The following is a 21,121-nucleotide window of genomic DNA, read 5'->3' as shown; positions in this document are numbered from 1 at the left end:
CTACAGTACGCACAGCTTCTTCCCTTCAGCAGTCAGACGGCTGACAACGAACCCCACGCTGTCCCATACTGCCTAGTTGTTGTCGTGTGCTGTGCTGAAGCGCAATTATCCTTGTACATTACTGTTGTATACAGTACTGTATTCACTGTATTTATTATTATCTGTGTATTTATTATTATTTATACATTTCCCATCTATTTACCTTCATTTTTGTATCATTTATTTAGTACATACTTCTGATAATTGTTGACTGACTGTTTTGCACTCTGGTTAGACCCTCCTGAATTGCATTACACCGTGCACTTGCATTTTGTAATGACAATAAAGTAATCTAATCTAATCTAATCTGATAGCTGACATTCAGAGTAGGACTTTTTTGTATTTTTGTAACATGACTAACATGTGCATTAAAAGTATGAATCATTTCTTACATTAATACAATTAATACACTTTTAAACAATGTTATGTACCTTAAAATCATTATTTAAAAAATTAAACTAAAAGATCAAAACTGATAAGATTTAATTAAAAGAATCTGGTGAGTTTTACAAGTAGACATACAGCTTTTATTTCACTTATATTCCCATTCCCATTGTTATTCAAGCTGGCAGTGTTTATGAACACTGTGTTTTTGGCTTAGAGTCGAGCATAGTGGTTTTATAGTCTGGCTGTTTTTCTCTTCTGTACTGTGTTGCTCATTAAAGTGCTTTGGTCAGCAAACCCCATTAACATTCCTTATGTTTTCCTCTTCAGTGAACAGCCTGGGCATCAGCGATGAGCTGAAGCAGAAGTTACAAGACGTGATGGTGGACAGACATAAACTAACCCTGGGAAAGACCCTAGGAGAAGGTACTGCTTTGTTTATTGGCTTTGTTTTACTATAAAAAATATTAGTCTCATGTCCAGCAGCTTGGGTTTAATATCTACAGTGTTAGTACAGACAAACAGCATGGTGAAAGAGGCATTTGTGATACCTTTGTCTCAGGCATATTTAATGGTTAGGACTTGCTATGTTTTCACCCCTGGTATAGTCGAACAGTTTACAACGTGATAATCTCATAGCCAACCAGTCTTCACTGACATTTAAAGGGGCCCTATCATGCTTTTTGGGGTTTCTCTTTCCTGTAGTGTGTTATACAGGTTTGTGTGCATGTACATTACATTACATTACATTGCATTTAGCTGACGCTTTTATCCAAAGCGACTTACAATAAGTGCGTTCGACCAACAAAATACAAACTTGAAGAAAACAGAATCATATAAGTACATCAGGCTTCATAGAGCAAAAACATTTCAAGTGCTACTCAACTGGCTTTAGATAAGCCATGTAAATGGTCTCCAAAGGCTAATATCCCAAAGTTATCTCCAACACACACAGCCTTGTTCAACATTAAAGCATGGAGACATGTTACAGTAGAGGCGCCAAATACAATTATGAAACGTCAAAATGAGCATAATAGGGCCCCTTTAATGTTGTTGCATCTTAACTGACCATTGATTGTGTTTCTTTCTTCAGGGGAATTTGGCTCTGTGATGGAAGGTCTGCTGACTCAGGAGGATTCTTGCCTCAAAGTCGCTGTCAAGACTATGAAGAGTGAGTAGACAGTTAAAGCACTCAGCAACCACCACAATGAATCCCTTCATCTTGAGAACACGGGCAATTGACGGAATAGCCCCTCGGGTCAACATTTTACAAGGGACAAACATTTCATTTTTCAAACAGATATCTTGTGAAAAATATTGGCAGAAGAAACAGTTGACTCCACATTGGCTGTAATGCCAAAGTAAAGTTAAGATTAGAAGATTAATGTTAAGGGAGAAAACATTGGGGAAAACAGCCTCTTATGTGAGCCAGTTTCAAGCAGTTAAAACAAACTGCAAACATGTATTAAAGCAGAGTTTCATACATTTAGGAGCCAAAACACCCTCGGAAATAAAAGTTTATTTCTTACCTTGGCAACTTCTCAGCCTTGCAGCAGTGAGAAACCCCACATGTTCTCACCTTTGCACGTCTCCTCCACAGTCGCTATCTGTACCCGCTCAGAGATGGAAGACTTTCTCCGAGAGGCCGCCTGCATGAAGGAGTTTGACCACGCCAACGTCATGAGGCTTCTAGGTGAGACAGGAGTCATGCTGCCGAGCACTTCAAGCACCGACACAGAAACACTGGAGATTAACACATTTAAAGTTTAAAATTACATTTAAAGAAAAACCATTAGCATGTGTCTTCCACAAAATAACTATTACGTTTTTTGATGAATATCTCAAAACCTGGGCGAACAAACTTTAAATATGCCCATAACTAAACACAACTGTCTTTAAAGGTCTTTGAAATTAGGTGAAATGAAAGATAAATTATTAAAATATATAGAATGCATAGTCTGTATATAACATAAGAAGTTACAGTAAGAATGTGCAATAAATAAATAATAAAATAAATGTATTCAAACAATAGTTGTTGCAGTATAATATCCAATAAGAGATACATAAATAAAATAGGAAAAACAAATTATAAAAAATGATATAATGCCTACCTGCCTGTCAGCCTTCCATCTGTGCACAAACTTATCTCGTGCCCTCATTGGTCATGTGCGCGTTCGTGTGTGTTGGAGGAGGGGCTCTGTGAGGAAGTCTGAAGGAAGGGGCAGATTTTTCCGGTTGCGTATTTTCAAATTCTAGCGCACTCGAGCTGGTTTCTCCATTCTTACCTACCCTACCTTTAATGTTAATTCAAGACTGAGCTGCTTACTTTATTATGCATAAAGTCGTGTTTAATTACAGGAACTGGATGTATTATATACCAGAGATGGAGTACTCGAGTCCTGGACTCGGACTCGAGTCGGACTTGAGTGCCGATTTTCGGGACTCGTGACTTGACTCGGACTCGCGCACTGATTGACGCGACTCGGACTTGGACTCGTGAATTTTCGCACAGGATGACTTGGACTCGGACTCGGACTCGTGAATCCCCCCCCCACGATGACTCGGACTCGACTCGTACATTGACGCTCCGACTTGGACTCGGACTCGAGCACATTTTCTCTGGAGTCTGATGTCCTCTATCCTGTATGGCGAGTTCACGTACTGGGCCCCGCTGTTCCAGTCTAGAGATGTCTAGAGACACACCCCGCATCGTGCTGTATGCTTTCACACATTCTGCTTCCACATTGGAAAAGAGCAGCGCAAAATGCTCCTTATGTGGAAACAATATAGAAGAGAAGGCTCCGTAACACATTACTCTAAGGATCGAGTTCAGACATATAGGCTGTCTTGAACACTATCATCAGAGTAACGTGATCTAATCAATAAATAAAGATTCAGCCGATAACACGAAAGCACATGGCTACTTAACATGCATAATGACATCATTTTGCATGCTAAGTAGCCATGTGCTTTCTGGGGCTAAATCTTTATCAAAATAAGAGTCCCAATCTTATTACTTTCAAAATAAAAGTGCAAAACGAAAACTTTACCATAGGAAAATATTGGCATACAAATATAATCACTTCTCTAAAAGGTAACTCATTTTAAATATAGTTTATTTATATATAATAATAATATTAATATTAGAAATAAGCTTTATATTTGTATAGCACCTATTACAAGAATTGTAGCCAAACTCGCTTCACAGCAGTTCAATAGACAGGATAACAGCAATGTAGAGGAGCAGCTACATTTCAAAACATATATCCACGAAGATTAATACATGAAGACTTGTGACTCGGACTTGACTTGGACTCTTCTTAAGTGACTCGGAATTGGACTCGGACTCGAACACAGGTAATGATGACTCGGACTCGGACTCGACTTGGACACTCCTTGGGTGACTCGGACTTGGACTCGGACTCGACTACGACTCTCCCTTGGTGACTCGGACTTGGACTCGGACTCGAAGAGTGGTGACTCGAGGGTGACTTGGACTCGTGAATTGGTGACTTGACTACAACACTGTTATATACAGGGCCGGCTCTAGACAATTTGCAGCCCTAGGCCAGATTTGAGCTGGCGCCTCAGCCAGAGAATCGTACAATAGAAAATATAAAGATCAATAGAGTATCCAAGGAACACACAATGGAATGGGGGATGAACGTCACATCCTCTAGGGGGGTCCGGGGGTATGCCCCCCGGGAAGAATGTTTTGAACATTTTAAAGTAAAATGCTTCAATCTGGTGCACTTTGAGCAGAATTACTACTAGATCTAGGGGGAACAACTCTAAACACCCATATGAAAAAAATCCGTTTACATTTTATTAATCAAATAAGTATGTGAACATAACCAATAACCTACCATAGCCAATAACAAATACATTTAACATATTTTATTTTTGTTGTTCTTTCATATCTTATTCGACCTATTAACATTTATTTATTCGTGCATATTTTTTAATCTCTCCAGTTGAAAACAACATTTTTGGTTTACTGTCCTATAGTATACATTGAAATGATTTCAAACCTCCATCCATCCATTCATCCATCCATCTTCTCCCGCTTATCCGTGGTCGGGTCGCGGGGGTAGCAGTTCCAGCAGAGAGCCCCAAACTTTCTTTTCCCTGGCGACATCAACCAGCTCTGACTGGGGGATCCCAAGGCGCTCCCAGGCCAGCGAAGAGATATAATCCCTCCACCTGGTCCTAGGTCTACCCCTTGGTCTCTTCCCAGATTTCAAACCTATTTATCCCAATAATTATAAAGGAGTGCCTTGGAAATATGTGTTTACATAAATTGTGATCAAAACGTTTGAGACCCACTGAGATAACTTAGACTAAAGTGAACTATCTAAACCCTCAGAGTCCTTTACCTCACTGAGCTGAAGTTATCAGCCTCACAGTCTGACTGGAGAGGACTCTCCTCCACATCATTGGAGAAACATCTTCTTCTTCCGTTAGAGCAGCTAGCACCAGATGCTAATAACAACAGCGCCGGTACCGGGCGGTGCGCCCTTCTCTCTCTCCCTCGCTCACTCGCACGTTGGCTGTGAGCTGCGGGCGCCAGATAAGCCAACATTCCCCATTTTCATCACTTGCAGAGCCCATCGTACAGGGCAAATGAAACGTGTAACCGGGGTGAAAAGGGTGTTACATTTACTTAATTATGAATATTGTTACATCAAGGCCGAAAATTAGGATGAGCGCCAACGGTCAAAACTTTTTTTCTACCAGCGCAGCTTCTCCCCAGATCTGGCGCCCTAGGCGAACATCTATAACGCCAGTGCTACGGGCCAGCCCTGATTATATATGTATAACACTGACTCTCTGTTTTTACAGGTGTGTGTCTGCAGACTGTGGAGAGTGAAGGTTACCCCTCCCCCGTTGTCATCCTGCCCTATATGAAACACGGAGACCTGCACAGCTATCTGCTCTACTCGAGGCTCGGAGACTTTCCTGTGGTTAGTCTGAGTTCAAACTATAAAAGCACAGAGTCAGCGACATAAACACACAAAGTCCCACACAGACCCACACTTTAGTGGGTTTATAAGTTCACATTCTGTCTGTAAGCAAAATGGGATCCAAGGGTCAAAATAGACGTAGCGTATTTGTTACAGTCCCCAACCACACCTTTCTGGTAGCGTGCACACTGAGATCACGAAAACACAATATATGTGTCATTCCTATCTCCAGTGTTAAAAGATGAGATGTTCTTTTGGAATCGAAAACTGCTATACGCACTAAGTCCCCGAAAAGCTGGCTTGAGAAACACAAGCCTTATAAAAACAGAATTCTTACAGAATGTTGAAACATCCATGAGTTCGGCAAACATTCAAAAACAAAGTGGGGTTGGAACCTATTGTTCCCACAGGAGGAGGTTGTTAGTATCTGGAACAGGGAGCACTCGGTTCAGGCTGAAACATGGATTCTAGTGCCCTCTACTGAGCAGAAAGAAAACATCAGCCATGTGAGAATAACATATTTTTGTCTTTGTGATGTCCTGCAGTATCTCCCGTCTCAAATGCTGGTTAAGTTCATGACTGATATTGCCCGTGGGATGGAGTACCTCAGCCGCAAGAACTTCATTCACAGGGATCTTGCCGCTCGCAACTGCATGTAAGATAATCTCTGCTTCCGCTTTCTGCTTTCTCAGTTCCTGAAAGTGTTATCAGTTGCTCTTTCTTGATGAATAGATTAAAAAGCACTGAATGTAGACAAAGAGACTGCGCTAATAGCAACTATGCTACTCTTGCATGGCCTATTAATTAGATAAACATTATATTTTTTTGTATAAAAGTTGAAATTTGTAGTCCTGTAGCTTTCAAATGAATGTAGTGGGATAACAACATGTTTCAACCATTACCTACCTGCCCTTTCATAAATGGAGCACTGTAACTCTTGTTTCTCTGTCTCAGGTTGAACGAGAACATGAATGTGTGTGTGGCAGACTTTGGCCTCTCCAAAAAGATCTACAACGGAGACTACTACAGGCAGGGCCGCATCTCCAAGATGCCGGTCAAGTGGATCGCTATCGAAAGCCTGGCTGACCGCGTCTACACCACCAAGAGCGACGTGGTTAGTTCATCTATCCTGTGTGTGTGTGTGTGTGTGTGTGTGTGTGTGTGTGTGTGTGTGTGTGTGTGTGTGTGTGTGTGTGTGTGTGTGTGTGTGTGTGTGTGTGTGTGTGTGTGTGTGTGTGTGTGTGTGTGTGTGTGTGTGTGTGTGTGTGTGTGTGTGTGTGTGTGTGTGTGCTTGTTTGACTGACAATGTGGGGACTACCTACTATCTGGGGACTGGTCCCCACAAGGTTCACTATTTAGTTTATGTGTTTAAGGCTTAAGCTTACGGCTACAATGTAGCTTCACGTGACACGGTGTCCTTATAGCTACAAGTGTTTATATCCTACTGGGCGTAGGGATGGATCGCAGAGATGGAGATGATATTGAGAAGTATTTCCAGAAGTTTCTGAGGATGTTTTGTATAACATTGTAAAAAACAGTATCTATTTGAATAGTTCTCTGCCAAGGAAGAAAGTACTTTTACATATTGAACAGTAACCATTCATGTCTAAGGGGCTGTAGTACAAACAAAGATTTCAGGTAACTATTGGCTAAAGTGTATCAACATAGTACAGAGTTAGACATGCAGCTGATGCAAGACTAAACAATGTCCTCAGAAGTTACAAAAACAGTATTATTTGAAAAAAAAACTGCTATCTGTTTAATTTTAAAATGTAATTGTACTCTTAAAAACTGATAACTAGCATTATTTCAATAGCTTCATGAAGACATAGCTCTGATGTTTCGAGCCAAATGTATCCATGTGAACAGTAACAGCTGATACTGAGGGCCGTTGGCGTTTCCATGCACATGTGAAAGTGTTCATGCTGCGTCAGCGCTAAAATGAATGTGCATTCTTTTGTAAGTAAAAATAGGATTTCCATAAAGCCTAGAAAAACATGCATGTGTTATTTCTATAACCAGTGTTTGACCAGTGCAGACTGATGTTTGAGAAGTGTGCGTGGCAAGGCGTGTAAACCCTAAAGGAATTAAACTTCTTCACCCTTTGTTAATCCTTTCTATTTCCCTTTGTGTCTCCCTCAGTGGTCGTTTGGAGTTACCATGTGGGAGATCGCCACGAGAGGCCAGACTCCGTACCCTGGGGTGGAGAACAGTGAGATTTATGATTATTTGAGACAGGGAAACCGTCTCAAGCCGCCTCCAGATTGTCTGGACAACATGTGAGTGTGGAATACTTAGCCTTCACATTCTTCATAAGGAACGCACTCAGCTGATGATATAGTATCTTGGAAATCTTCACCTCCTGTTGAGGATTATTTGCCATTAAGTCAGAAAATGTTTCCTACGGATTATTAAACAGTTTAAGAATTTAAGTGAACCAAGATATAGAATTCCTAATACGAACAGCTTGTATTTTTTTATAGGATTTCTTATTTCATATTGAGAAGCAGTCTTTTGCTTTAAACAAATTACCAAACAGGTTTAATAACTTCATAACGATGTGTTAGGAAATTCCCCCAAAATAAATGCATTACTTGCATCTCATTTCTAAAAACAGGAACCATTTGAAAGATTTTTCAAGATCTACAGCATTCAGGAGTAAAAATTACGATTTTAAGAATAGTTATTCTAACTAATATACTGTTTGTGAGGAAAATAAATAATAATTTGTATTTGTATTCAATGAATGAATCCCACTATAATAAGTGCCAAACGAAGTTGTCCTGCCCTAGATCGGCCCTGTTCACTATAATGTTTTTCACAGTCTTCCACAATGTGCTAACATTAACGACATGTCCTCTCCTCCTCTCCAGCTACGCCATGATGTTCTCGTGCTGGCTGCTGAGCCCCAAGGACCGGCCGTCCTTCGAGGCGCTGCGCTGTCAGCTGGAGAAAGCTCTGGAGGATCTTCCGGACACCCAGGATCCCGAGGAGATCCTGTACGTCAACATGGACGAGTCTTCCATGGAGCTCGGGGCCGTCGGTGGCCGCGACCCCATGGGGGGGCCGTCCCCTCTCTGCCTGAAGGGTCTGGACTCTGTGACCACGGTGGAGGTGCACCATCCCAACCGCTACGTCCTCTGTCCCCAACACGAGACCACCCGGCCCCTCTCGGAGTCCCTGGAGAGCCTGGACATGCCGGTGTCGTCTTCCACCGCCACGCTGCCTCTACAACCGTCCTGCCATTCCACCCCCAACCCAACCCCAGCGCCCACCCCGACTGTGGACCTGCTGGAGGACAGGGAAGGCTCTAGAAAAATGGCGTGGTAGTGATGGCGTCACCCATAAAAGTCTGGCCAAAGTGTGCCATCCTTAAACCCCAGTCCAAGAAGTAGATCCTCTTGCTACTGACTGCGAGAAACCTAAAGTGCCCCTAAGTAGATATTTTTGCACAAACACACACAAAGCATTCCAAGGAAGTGAAGAATTGGGATTGTTTCCTTTGTTGACCCTTACGCTTCTGTTATGAGCACATTTCCAAGAGAGTGTGAAAAGTGTAGCCAGAGGAACACTGGGGGGTGATCTGGTTTAGAGCACGTGTCGTTGAACTCGTACACTGCAGCACAATCAGAGAAACCCAACTCCCCGTCGCTATAGCAATACAACTACCGGTACACAGCAGATCAATCTCCTTCACGTGAAGCTCAAGAACCTGATCGTGAAACCAGCTCAGACACTGCCAGGCTGAATCTAAAACTAAGCTAACTCGGGAGCTTGGACGCTAAAAAGCGCTAACGTGGAATCCCTGATAACTCTCAGCAAAAAGAAAACTGAGGACTAAAGAAAACATGGACAAATGTCTGCTTACAAAAGGTTCTTTTGAGATACATATTTCTTCTACTTTGAGCTGTGTTTTATAATGATGATAAGATTTTCTCTCCCCACAGAAAGTTAGAAGACCTTTGCCCTTAAGCTACAGAATATGAATGAAATTGAATTTTAAACAACTAATTAATTAAAGAGACCATCATCTGCGAAGAAAATAACATTCCACTCGGGCTATAAGAGCTGGTTCGAATCCAGAAGCTCCATTTCCGTCCAAATGTAGCGCTAATAATCCCTGACACTTTGCATTTAGCACCTTGAGCCATTTTCAGTTCCCACAAGGCATCTCTTTCCTCTCTGACAACCTGTGAAGGTGCTGATTCAACTAGTCGATACATCTTCGTCATAACTCAGGAAGCGGAGACTTTGTAGGTACTGGTCCAATGAATAGGGTACAGATCATCCAGGGCAGATGGATGACTGAGGGTAGGTACGGACAGGATGGAGTTATCCAGGGCAAACGGTGGGATAAGCTCCTCCCCTTTGCTTTTGGCTCAAGCACAGTGTTATTACACATTTTGTAAAAAAAAGACAAATGTAATGCTGATTTTTGTATTTCTACGACTTTGCACTAATGTTGGTTTTTATATCCTTGTATGTTTGTTTATAGTTTGTATATCTTTTACGCTTTTTTGTATTTTGTGTTGTTATTACTTTTCTCAAGTCATCTTGCGGCATCTCGCATCAAATCTTTGCATATAAAGGCAGAGAACGAAGCCCGTGAAAGCATATCAGGGCGATTCTTTTCTGTAAATGTGCAAAAGACTGGGAACCATGACTAACCTCGTCGCCTGACATCTGACTCTCTTCCTGGGATATCTCCATGTCTCGAGGTTCAGCGCTGTAAATACAAGTGTGGTACCACACAGATACAAAGTGTGTATATCCAAACCTCTGCTCTGAGGTCCACTAGCTGCCACTTTGCATCATGCATGCACTTATCCTTTATATACGTTTATATATATTTGCTTTACTTCATGATTTTCTAATTGGAATGGACCATATTCCTACACACTTTATCTGAGAATTGGCTGTGTCTCTCAGATGTTTACATCAACGGTACTCAATTACAACACAGTGTATAGTGTAGCATTACTGAAATCAGTGTTTAAAGGGCCCATGTGATGCTTTTCCGGTTCTCACCCGCCCCCTTGTGTTATGAAGGTTGTTCTGCATGTAGACGGTCTGCAGAGTCAAAACCCTCAAAGTGCACCCTGTAGCGAGTAAAGCTCTCACACAGAGAAGACCTGTCTGCTGCCCCAGAACGCCTCGTTGGACATTTCTCTGTTCCCGTTGTTTGCTTCCTGGTTTCTGTGACGTGTGAAACCCAGATCAACAACACATGACCGGATTGGCCCAAATGGCCAGAATCCCTGGGCTAACTATCTGGGAGTCCCATTGACTTGCATCGTGCTCCCTGGCTGGTAACAGACGAGTTGGGATGGCGGAGGAATGCTCTCCGCAGACCCGTTCTCACAGCGTTAGAAACCTTTGTCTTTCTCAATATCAAGCCACACTTATTGTTTTCACTTCGGGTGTGAATGTGTGTGTGCTCAGGATGAGTTTCGCTGTATCGCCGACCCGGAAACCTGTCCGCTCCTCGCAGCAGCGGCGAGCCTCTCGACGTCCCGACCAATCGGAGCACACTGGGCTCACAGGGAGTGGGGGGGGAGGAGCTCCAACAAGCCGTGTAGGACAGAGAGTGAATACACAGACTACACAGAGATGCTGTGAGAAACCAATGTGAGTGTGGAACATTGAACGATGTAAATCTAATCTAGTAGACCTGAACGATGGAACTATGATCAGTAGAAATGGCCATGACACGGGACCTTTAAGACAAATGTAAAGTTCTCCTAAAGCTGCATTCACATTTGCTCAGCCACTAAAGTTGTGTTTCTATATGTATGTACGCTGCTAGTATGCGGCACCACATACAGCTTTCATTGAATTGGTTGCGTGTCAAAAGATTATCATTAAATGTGGATAAACTTAAAATAATTTGAACTTTTGAGCACCACTCGGCGACAATCGCGCGACGCCGAGGGTAGTGCTGCTGCGTTTGTCTCCATAGAAACACAACGTCACACAGCCGTGTTGCTGCCTTTCATGTGAGTGCAGCTGAAGACGTGTGACTGTGTTCTCACTGAGGAGTCAACATTGCTTTGAACAACAGGAAGTGACTCCTATCATTTGCTCTGTATACATACTTCAATGTTGACTCATACTGCATTACATAAGCATTGTTTTTGAAACATTTTGGTCTTAAACTTATCTTTAGGGGAAAAAACACTTAAATTCCTTCATGATTACAGTCAGCCTTAAGTGTTGACCTTCAGTGCCTTCAGAGAGCCGTGTTCTGCATTACAGGGAATGTCTGTTGGATTGTGATTCTCCTCTAACAACTTGGGAGAAGGCTGTACTTTAACTGCCTTTATCTTGTCACTATCATGATTTGTAAAGTTTTATATACCTACCTACAGTATTTTGTACAAGAAATAAACATGTTTACCATGAATCAGCCCTGAGCTTTTATATGTCCAATATTAAAGGGGCCCTATTGTGCTCATGTTCAGGTCCATATTGTACTTTGTGCCTCTCCTGTTCAAAAGCCCTTTCATTTTCTCATACTGCCTGTGCTGCCTCCTTTTACCCTCAGTCTGAAACCAGAGCGCAGTCTGCTCTGATTGGTTATCTGTTCCGGCCCTTAGCCTATCACAGACAATGTGTTGGAGCACAAGTGTTACACAGTAAGGCCACTTTCGCAGGGAAGTAAACAACGTAGTCCAATGCAGGCGTTTCAGGGGGAGAGTGTGGGAGAGAAGCTCCCTCTGGAGGGAACACAGGGATGTGAGCCTTTGTAGACCATTTACATGCACACAAACCTATAGAACACCACAGGAAGGTAAACCCCAAAAAGCAGAATAGGGCCCCTTTAATCCTATTACAAAGTGTGTATTTACTGAACAATACAGCAGATGTTGAGGTTGTCTGGTTTATTATCGAAAAGCAAGAAAGTGCTAATAAACAACACGGTGTCTGACAGATCAGCTAACAGCTGACTTGTTTGAATAATGTTCACAAAGTATAGCATCTACTAAGGGTGTTCTCCTCAGAAGTGGATGTAGGAGATCTGCACGTCGCCATCGATCTCCAGCATGTCCACCTCATTGAAGGACTGCAGGCGGTGCACAAAGTCCAACAAGTGCTGCCCGTTCACAAACACTTTGAACTTCTGGTTCCCGCAGCGGATCGACATCTGAGACACAGAGGCAGGACATTAAGCGGATTATAGGACAATTCTTTTATATTATCAGGTCATTGTTCTGGCTATAAAATATCATAAAATCATTTGAAACGTCCAATGTGGTTCATCAAAGTCCACTTTTAAATGTGTTGTTTTGCCCAAAACGATTCACTGTAATGTGATACAGCATTGCACAGAAGAGGCTAGAGGGAAGAAGTCCTATTTGAGAGGCTGGAAACAGCAATATCAAATCAAATCATATATATCAAATATCACAAAACTTAAAAAATGGTTTTCTTTCCATGGACTAAACGATGGGTCAAAGCACCCAGATGTGACTAATGGAACTGCAGGGTGCTGGATTGCAGCGATCCAATATGAAATACATTCAGAACTAAATATGAGGTCAGTGTGACGGACTCTGCTTACATCAAAGTACTGTCCCTCCACGAAGGGGTTCACGTTCATCTCTCTGTCCTCCTGGCCCCAGGTCCCTCCGATCATGCTGTTCCTCACCACGACCCCCTCCCTCACCCGGGGGTTCATGTGGAAGGCGATGTCCCGAGATCTGCTCACCAGGAAGTTGATGTACAATCTGCAACACACAGAAACCAGTGTGATCGATGTCTGTTTGCACGCACACTCTCATGACGTTAGTGTGTGTAATCACTAATAACACACGTGTCGGCTCCATAGGGCAGCATCCCTCTGATGATGATGGTCCTCTTAGCGTACATGCCTCCTGGGATCATGTTAGAGTACGGGATGGGCTGAAAACACAAAGCAAAAAGTCAATTAGACAGGTCGTATCCAAACAAGAGGGACGTTCCACAGCAGCACTGGGAGGCCGGATTCTCAGAGGAGACCGTTCCACTGGGTCTGAACAGAAGTACAGCCGGGTAAAGTGTGTATCTGTGCTGATCATTTTAGGACACTTAACCCTCCTGTTGTGTTCGGGTCAAATCTGACCGATGTACTACTTTCATCCATCATAACTGTTTTGTATTACATTCGATTGCATCAAGGCTTCATGACATCCTTCACAGGAGACTTTGAACATATACAATAGCTGATCACCACTTTCATTGCATTCTGGATGATTTAGTCAACTTTGTAACACCATGGTGCTCCCGGCCATAAAGAAAAGGAACTAGTAACCATCCGGATCAGATCAAACACACACACACACACACACACACACACACACACACACACACACACACACACACACACACACACACACACACACACACACACACACACACACACACACACACACACACACACACACACACACACACACACACACACACACACACCATGTATACATCACTTCAGGGGACATTACATTGACTTACATGCATTTCCTGGAGACTTATCCTAACCTTAACCATAACCAACACATGCCTAACCCTAACCCTTAACCCTAACCCTAACCCTTACCCTTAACCTTACCCTTACCCTTAACCCTAAACCTAACCAAGTCTTCACCCTAAAATTAATGATCCCCCTTATGGGGACCTCCATTTTGTCCCCATAAGGGAGGCCAGTCCCCACACGTGACTATGTAAACAGATTTAGGTCCCCACAAGTATAGTAATGCTAGACCACACACACACACACACACACACACACACACACACACACACACACACACACACACACACACACACACACACACACACACACACACACACACACACTCACTCACTCTAGATGTGTTCCCCCCCTTATGTGCCCCTCCCCCCATGTGAATCACACCTGGCACACACAAACACACACAAACACAAACACACACAAACACAAACACACACACACACAAACACACACACACACACACACACACACACACACACACACACACACACACACACACAACAATTTGACACATCTCCCGCTCGTATGTGCCCCTCCCCCCCACATGGATCACACCTGGCACATGGAATACATGTTCAGTGTCTGTTCTTTGTATATGTACTGCAGTTCTTCATGTACACCAGTACTCTGATACCATGTGTACAGTTTGAAAGGGTGTTCAATGACATGTGGTGATTAATGGTTTTTGTGTTAATGTAATAGCAGTTAAAACAGGACCGGTCAAATTTGACCGTGAACACCAAAGTAAGGGGGGGGGGGGGACACGAAGTCAATAGGAGGGTTAACTTGCCAGGCTAAGTTTTACAATGTTATACTAAACTCAGCCTTCAAATGCATTTAAACAGAACAAATAACGTCACAGCTTGGAGCAGAATGCCACAGGGGACATCGGTTGTTACGACGACAGTGACATGAAACATGAATTTGCTTAACTTGAATGAGTTCATTGCGTTGCCATGCCAGGTCAAAGAGCTTCAGGTAATGCACTGTGGTGTCAGTGTTGGCGTGCAATGAGGTCCGATTGGCCTGACACATGTAATGCATTGTGTTCTGTTGACACAAGCGGGGGCGCCGCCAGGGACGCTGGGCCCCATGGAAAGATATCACATTGGTTACTTACAAATGTTTTTCTTAATGTTCTAAACTAGTTTGGGCCCCTGTCAGTCACGGGTCCTAACTGTTCACCCCCTTACGGCGCCCCTGGCCACAAGAGGGCAATGATTGCATGTTTTAAAATAGAAGTTGAAAATAGTTGTTTGAAAGAGCATTGTTTAAAGGTAGCCACATGACGCTCGTTAGGCTGCCATTGCTGATAGAAATGATCATCATCCCAACAGAGCAGAGTGGTATTTAGAACCGCCCAGCAGCTCCCCATCGTCTGTGGTGCAGAGCAACTGAGCTGACGCCACATAATACACCAAATACTATTAAAAAGGTTAGTGAACAAGCAAATACAAGATTAGCCCCCTAAGGGTTAGGGTTATAGTGCAGTCTTGTGTTGATCAGGTGTGCCAACAGAAGGGAGAGCAGACTGTCCCGCTCGGATTTCCTCCACAACACAACATCCCTATCCTTTGCATTACTGAGCCTGTTTATAACGTGTACGCTACCACGCTATTTTCACTTCACTTGTTCTGTAAAACTGACCGTTGGATAACATATTCTCTACTGTTGTTATAATTTAAATATACGTATATGTATGGTGTATGTATGTGTAGTCCTTTTGGTTCCCATTGGCCTGGCGGGTGTAAAGCTGCAGGGGAAACACAGCTTTAATTTAACATCGATGACGCTGCACCTCCACCAGAAGTGTTATGCTCTCATATTGAAATGTTTATTTTTAAATACCATGTTGCGGCTCCACTTTATGACCACTGGATGGTCTAATTACTTGGTTCTTAATATAAAATACTCTGTAATCAATCTTAAGTTAAAGGTGGGGTAGGTCATTCTGGAGAAACCAGCTCGAGTGGCTAGAATTAGGAAATACACAACCGGAGAAAATCTGCCACTTCCTCACAGAGCCCCTCCTCCAACACACAGGAACGCGCACATGACCAATGAGGGCAGAGATCAGTGTGTATGGAAGGCTGACAGGCAGGTAGGCCATCCAATAAAATGATTGGTCGTGCTTTTTACAGCACCACGGCTTCCACAGATGAAATATTTTTATGGATTTATTGTCAAAGCACTTCATGTATTCATTGCTATCGGATGTTAAGAGCATTCCATGGAATATAACAAGTGTTTCTGAAATAGATGACATACCCCGCCTTTAAGAGTGACTTATAACTAACACAATCTGACACGGTCTGGACTTCAAATGACTGTTGACCAAATTGTACTTACAGGGTTGTAGACCGGCTGCCCGCCCATGCCCTGTAATCAGAGTAACAGATATCATATTTAAATTGGATTAGCAGAAGGAATCAAATACACATAGGGCTTTATTATTTCATGTCGTGTTCTCACCGGCAGGTTTGATCCTGGGAATCCACCCTGACAGGAACAAATAAAGTAAATCAACTGAATAAGATATGTTGTTCACACAAACTACTTTATACACATGCTATAAGCACATGATGTAAGTCAAAAACAAATCGTTATAATAATATGTTGTACACACCCCCATACCACCTCCCATGCCTCCTGGATAACCTCCCTGTAAAGCAGCACATGGTATTGTTCAGTGATTTGTTGTGAATTATTGAGACTTTTTTCGAAGTTATTTCGAGATACATGTGGCATTGGTGAAGAGCAGAAATAGTTTATACTTATTTTATTATTATTATTTGTATAAGAAATGTATTCACCCCCATGCCACCGCCTGCACTTCCTCCCTGTTGCAAAGAGGTACATGGGTCAAATTCTGTTTAGGGATGTATTTCATTTAGTTTGACAACATCTTCAGCCTAAATGTACTTACTTCCATGCCTCCTCCCATGCCTCCTCCCATGCCTCCTCCCATGCCTCCTCCCATGCCTCCTCCCATGCCTCCTCCCATGCCTCCTCCCATGCCTCCTGGGTATCCTCCCTGTGTATCAGTTAGAACGAGCAAGGAGAAGTGAAGATGATGCCGCTGGTTCTCATATATTTACAGTATGTTTGAAAGGAAACTTAAAGACAAACGGAACATACCCCCATGCCACCTCCTGGGTACCCTCCCTGTTAACAAGTGGAGACCATGTTACATCCAGTCCAGTGCTGATTTGAATTGCAATTTCATCTTTATAGTATACTTACTTCCATGCCTCCTCCCATGCCTCCTCCCATGCCACCTTGGTATCCTCCCTAGAAGACCAAACAGAAGTGTAAAACTAAACAAACATCACAAAACCAATAAAGACAATCTTTGTAAAGTCACATAAAAAAAGTGAACGAACACAATTTGTTTACCACACATATGTAATACTCTGCATACATACTGTACACTTGCTAACAACTCTTCTGCAAGATCAACTACTGGCACTATCTTTGGCAGCAGTTTGCGTTAAAACGTGTACAAATGTAACAGTAGGGTTTATATATGTAACAGTTGTAATAACACATTTGTTATTGAACATTAAAGTTTCAATTCACATTTTTATATTCCAACCTAGCAAGTTGAAGCAAGCACACACATGTATTAAACCCAGTATTAGCTTCTTTCTTTGTGTTGCTCCGGCCTCCAGGAAACCTACCCGTGCCAACCGGACCCCCCCCCCCTGACACAGAACGCAGTACAATAAGCGGTTTATGATTTATTTCTACGCCCCATTATTCTGAGACAACGGGCACGTCTCACCCCGATGACGTTTATGGTCTGGATGCGAACATCTCCTGCGATCTGCATGGCACGAACCCTGTCCACGGGCAGGCGGTGCTCGAAGGTGTAGAAGTCATTCCCGTCGACTTTGATCTGCAACGGGAGCATCACATGTGCAGCACAGTTTGCATGGCATTGGGTGGTCCAAAGAGCCAGAGTGAATACAAAGCTAAAACCAGTTCAACTTGTCTTTATCAAATGATGACAGCTCACTGTAAATCCTCAAGTAAAAAGCATTAAGTCAATGTTTTTATAAAAAACTACAATTGAGTTATTATTGGTCAACAACGATATCTCCGGTGGATGCCTATAAGTGAACGTGTGTGTCCTTAATGATGAACGATAACACTTGAACAAGAATAACAAATATGTCTTGATTGGAGAAATCAAGTGAGAGTGTTAACAAATACGTTAACACTGAAAAAGCCCTTATATGTTCGTACATCTACTTAATTGTTCCTCGGGGTCAAATGTTGACATGTTGTCACAGCTATCGCCCTCTGATGCCTGAGCGCAAAACACTCGTTAGAATCTCCATCAGACGCACCAGGCATCCCAGACCCGACCCCAGTTTGATAAAACACGTGGGGCAAGTGGTTTGGAATATGGTGATGTAGCCCTAAAGCTGAATGCACGTGATAAGCGTTGAAACGGCACTGCGCTGATGTTGCTGTTGTGTTTCTATGGAAACGGTACGCCTGACCATCATAATTGTTGTAGAGCGCTGCAAATTCCAATTATTTCAACGTTGACGTAGTTACCGTTGACCTTTCAACGCCTCACCAATAAGATGATAGCACTATGGAGTGGCGCAAGATAGCAGGGGAGGTAACCATAGAAACAATACTTAACTACCTGTTAGTTTGTGTTACTTATTTTAAACCCAACCCAGATGCAATTCCTTTCAAAGGTTTAAAGTCATATGCACGTAGACTACGGTGTAGAAATAGCGATGAGATCCCTCGACCCAAACAGCTTTCTGTTGGACATGACAACGGGGACCGCGTGTTTACTGCAGCCGTAGAGGAGGGTCATCCATTCTGTGGATGCATTCGATCACGGGGTCCTGATGGGCGACCAATCAGAGCCAGTGGTTCAATCCCCAGCCCCTTCAGTCATTATGGTGAAGTGTCCTTGGACAAGAATGTAACCCCATAGTGCGCCAGTAGGCATGTCTACGGTAATGAGGTGTATGCAAGCACTTCAACAGAACGTGTAAAAGCTAAACGACAGGCAGTGAATGTGTACTGCTTATTCATTAAAGGTTTGATAGAACACGTGTTCGTGTGAAACAGGGCGTTCATGCAAAGTGGCACAGAGAGAACAGTGTGTGACAGCTCCTGGTTGGTCTGACCTCGTAGCCTTGTGAGGTTGCCAGGATGACTATTTCAAAGGCTTTGCCTTTACAGAAGGGCATATCGTGAGTCTTGTGCTCACTGCCCCAGGATCCCCCTTCACACGAGTTGAAGACCACCTTGTCCCATCCGTCAAATCGAGGGTTGACGTGGAGGGCGAGGTCGCTGGACTCAGACTCTCCACAGAGCAGGTTGATGTAGAAGCTGCCAGAGGAACAGAAGAGGCATTCAGTCTCTGAGTCCTCGAGTGACTGATGTGATGGATTAGCGTGAGGAAACAGAAATGCAAACAGTGCGGGCGGGGCAGACTGGAAATACGTCTCTCCCAACAAAAGAGCCAAGATGTTACGATCCAGTCAGGTATGTGCAGTGTGTACCTTGCCTGTTCATGACCTCTGATAGGACCATTTGGAAAGAGGAGGTGATACAAGTGGAGTGATATTAGGCAGTGCAAAGAAACCTGCTCCACCCAGATGACACACAAAGGGTTTGGTTGAAAAGTACAATAAACGTATCCAAGTGGAACTTGAGTTGACATTTCTTTCAAGATTAAGAATGATTTTCGAGATAGTTTCGAGATGTAAACTCACCTGGAAATGTCCTCAGGAATGGACCCCTGGATGTAGATGGACACCCCCTCCCTCAGGCCCCCATGAATGGGCCCCAGATAGGGAATATTCTGTACAGTGCATACGGATATTAATCCACACTGTGCAATGCCCCAGGCTCGCACAATACATCACATACATTACATATGCAGTAAATAAGTATTTTACAAATGTAAGTTCTGGAGGATATTATATATATTTTGTACTCTTTAAGTTCTTTTTTGAGATTAACCTAACCATATTTTACAATAGTTTATTTGCAACTCTTTTTTATTTCAAATGTTGGCAATACTTTGTTTTACATGCTGCTGCAACTAAAACATTTCCCAAATTGGGATCAATAAAGTATATTTTAACTTATCTTATATTATTTGGAGTGTCCATAAAAATGTGTAGTTTGACTTCACTGTTTACGATCTTTGGATGCAGTGTCGGGAAAGACAGTACGGTATACTATACTTGTTATGGTTTTACCTTCCCTATTGTAAAGACTGTGTGTTTTATTAACATCATACTATAATCATTTCACAAAATAACTGTTGTGCACATGTTGCTTTTCTAACAAATCCAATGAATCAATGAATGGTCATTTAAAGAGAGCATCCATGATGACTGACCAGAATGGTCGTCAATCGAGCGTATTTAAATCAACAGCTTGATGCATCAACATATTTGATCCCAGTATGTGAACACGAAACATTCCCGATGATATAATGTGTTAGAAATTCAATGAAAATGGTCTGGAAAACAAGAGAACATAAAGACGCGTTAAAATATTTCCAGCAAGAATTGTACCGGCAGTGAAAACCCAAGGGGGAAATGGGCACAGGTCATACAGTGTGCATGGCACCGACTGGAGACCACCATCACTACCGCGCTTCAAAGGGCACACTTCTTCCATGACACTCATGTTCGTTAGGTGTGGTGAAAACTGAGCATTTTTTTTTCTGAAGCATGCACTAGATAGTTTCTTGAAATTGCAGAGTAGTGCAAGAGTGTACGAACAGATAGTGCTTTCAATTTGATAGCCTAACAAGAATGCTATACGGGCATATCCCCTGTGTAACACACATTATACAGAGGGCACTCCCAGTGTCCTATCCCTGCATTGCCTCACTCAGCAGCATACTCACAGGGCCGTAGATCGGCTGGTAGCCAGGAGGAGCAACGAAGGACATGGCAGCAGTCAGTGGGACGGACAGACTCAGCAGGGGGTCAGTCAGGAACTGATCTATGTGCGAGTCCACATTTTATACAGGTGATGAGGGAGGGGCAGAGCAGGGTACCAAACCCAGACCTGCATCACCGTGTTGACTTTAGAGGCGCAGGATGCAAAGTGTCCGTTGACCGAGAAGAGGAGTGGCACGGTTCAACAAAGAAAACCCAACATGGCTGAACAGCTTTTGAAGCAACAAGTAACCCTTGAACGGCAGGAGAGGAAGTACTCAGATACTTTA

The 21,121-nt window shown here is 43.0% G+C and overlaps 2 protein-coding genes across 2 annotated transcripts in view; one reads left to right on the top strand and one right to left on the bottom strand.

Annotated features, from left to right (window-relative positions):
• LOC117457400 (tyrosine-protein kinase receptor UFO) overlaps positions 1–11,790 on the top strand; it is a 46,635-nt gene extending 34,845 nt beyond the window's left edge. The window contains exons 13-20 of the mRNA XM_034097469.2: positions 754–849; positions 1,517–1,594; positions 2,024–2,116; positions 5,266–5,387; positions 5,933–6,042; positions 6,342–6,501; positions 7,530–7,666; positions 8,261–11,790. Coding sequence (XP_033953360.1) covers positions 754–849; positions 1,517–1,594; positions 2,024–2,116; positions 5,266–5,387; positions 5,933–6,042; positions 6,342–6,501; positions 7,530–7,666; positions 8,261–8,717 — 1,253 coding nt within the window. The 3' untranslated portion in view covers positions 8,718–11,790. The remainder of the gene's footprint in view (positions 1–753; positions 850–1,516; positions 1,595–2,023; positions 2,117–5,265; positions 5,388–5,932; positions 6,043–6,341; positions 6,502–7,529; positions 7,667–8,260) is intronic.
• A 298-nt stretch (positions 11,791–12,088) lies between these two features.
• On the bottom strand, positions 12,089–20,867 carry LOC117457865 (galectin-4-like). The gene is made up of 14 exons (XM_034098115.2): positions 20,798–20,867; positions 19,647–19,735; positions 19,056–19,260; positions 17,681–17,794; positions 17,140–17,187; positions 17,035–17,061; positions 16,823–16,930; positions 16,710–16,736; positions 16,523–16,558; positions 16,369–16,395; positions 16,246–16,275; positions 13,201–13,289; positions 12,949–13,114; positions 12,089–12,531 (listed from the first exon to the last, which is right to left on the bottom strand). Exons 1-14 carry the CDS (start codon positions 20,840–20,842, stop codon positions 12,385–12,387), a joined length of 1,158 nt encoding a protein of 385 aa, XP_033954006.1. The 5' UTR covers positions 20,843–20,867; the 3' UTR covers positions 12,089–12,384.
• Between the last annotated feature and the right edge of the window lie 254 nt (positions 20,868–21,121).

This window comes from Pseudochaenichthys georgianus, chromosome 13 (genome assembly GCF_902827115.2).
Source record: "Pseudochaenichthys georgianus chromosome 13, fPseGeo1.2, whole genome shotgun sequence".
Lineage (NCBI taxonomy): Eukaryota > Metazoa > Chordata > Actinopteri > Perciformes > Channichthyidae > Pseudochaenichthys > Pseudochaenichthys georgianus.
Note: the sequence above shows the minus strand (reverse complement) of the source record. Positions and strands in the feature narration are given on the sequence as shown.

Excerpts from the sequence above, each read along its gene's own strand:
- LOC117457865 (XM_034098115.2), bottom strand. The coding sequence starts at position 20,842 with ATGTCCTTCGTTGCTCCTCCTGGCTACCAGCCGATCTACGGCCCT. Across the intron at positions 19,736-20,797 it reads ACCAGCCGATCTACGGCCCT|AATATTCCCTATCTGGGGCC; the intron begins GTGAGTATGCTG and ends TGCACTGTACAG. Across the intron at positions 13,115-13,200 it reads CTGCCCTATGGAGCCGACAC|ATTGTACATCAACTTCCTGG; the intron begins GTGTGTTATTAG and ends TGTGTGTTGCAG.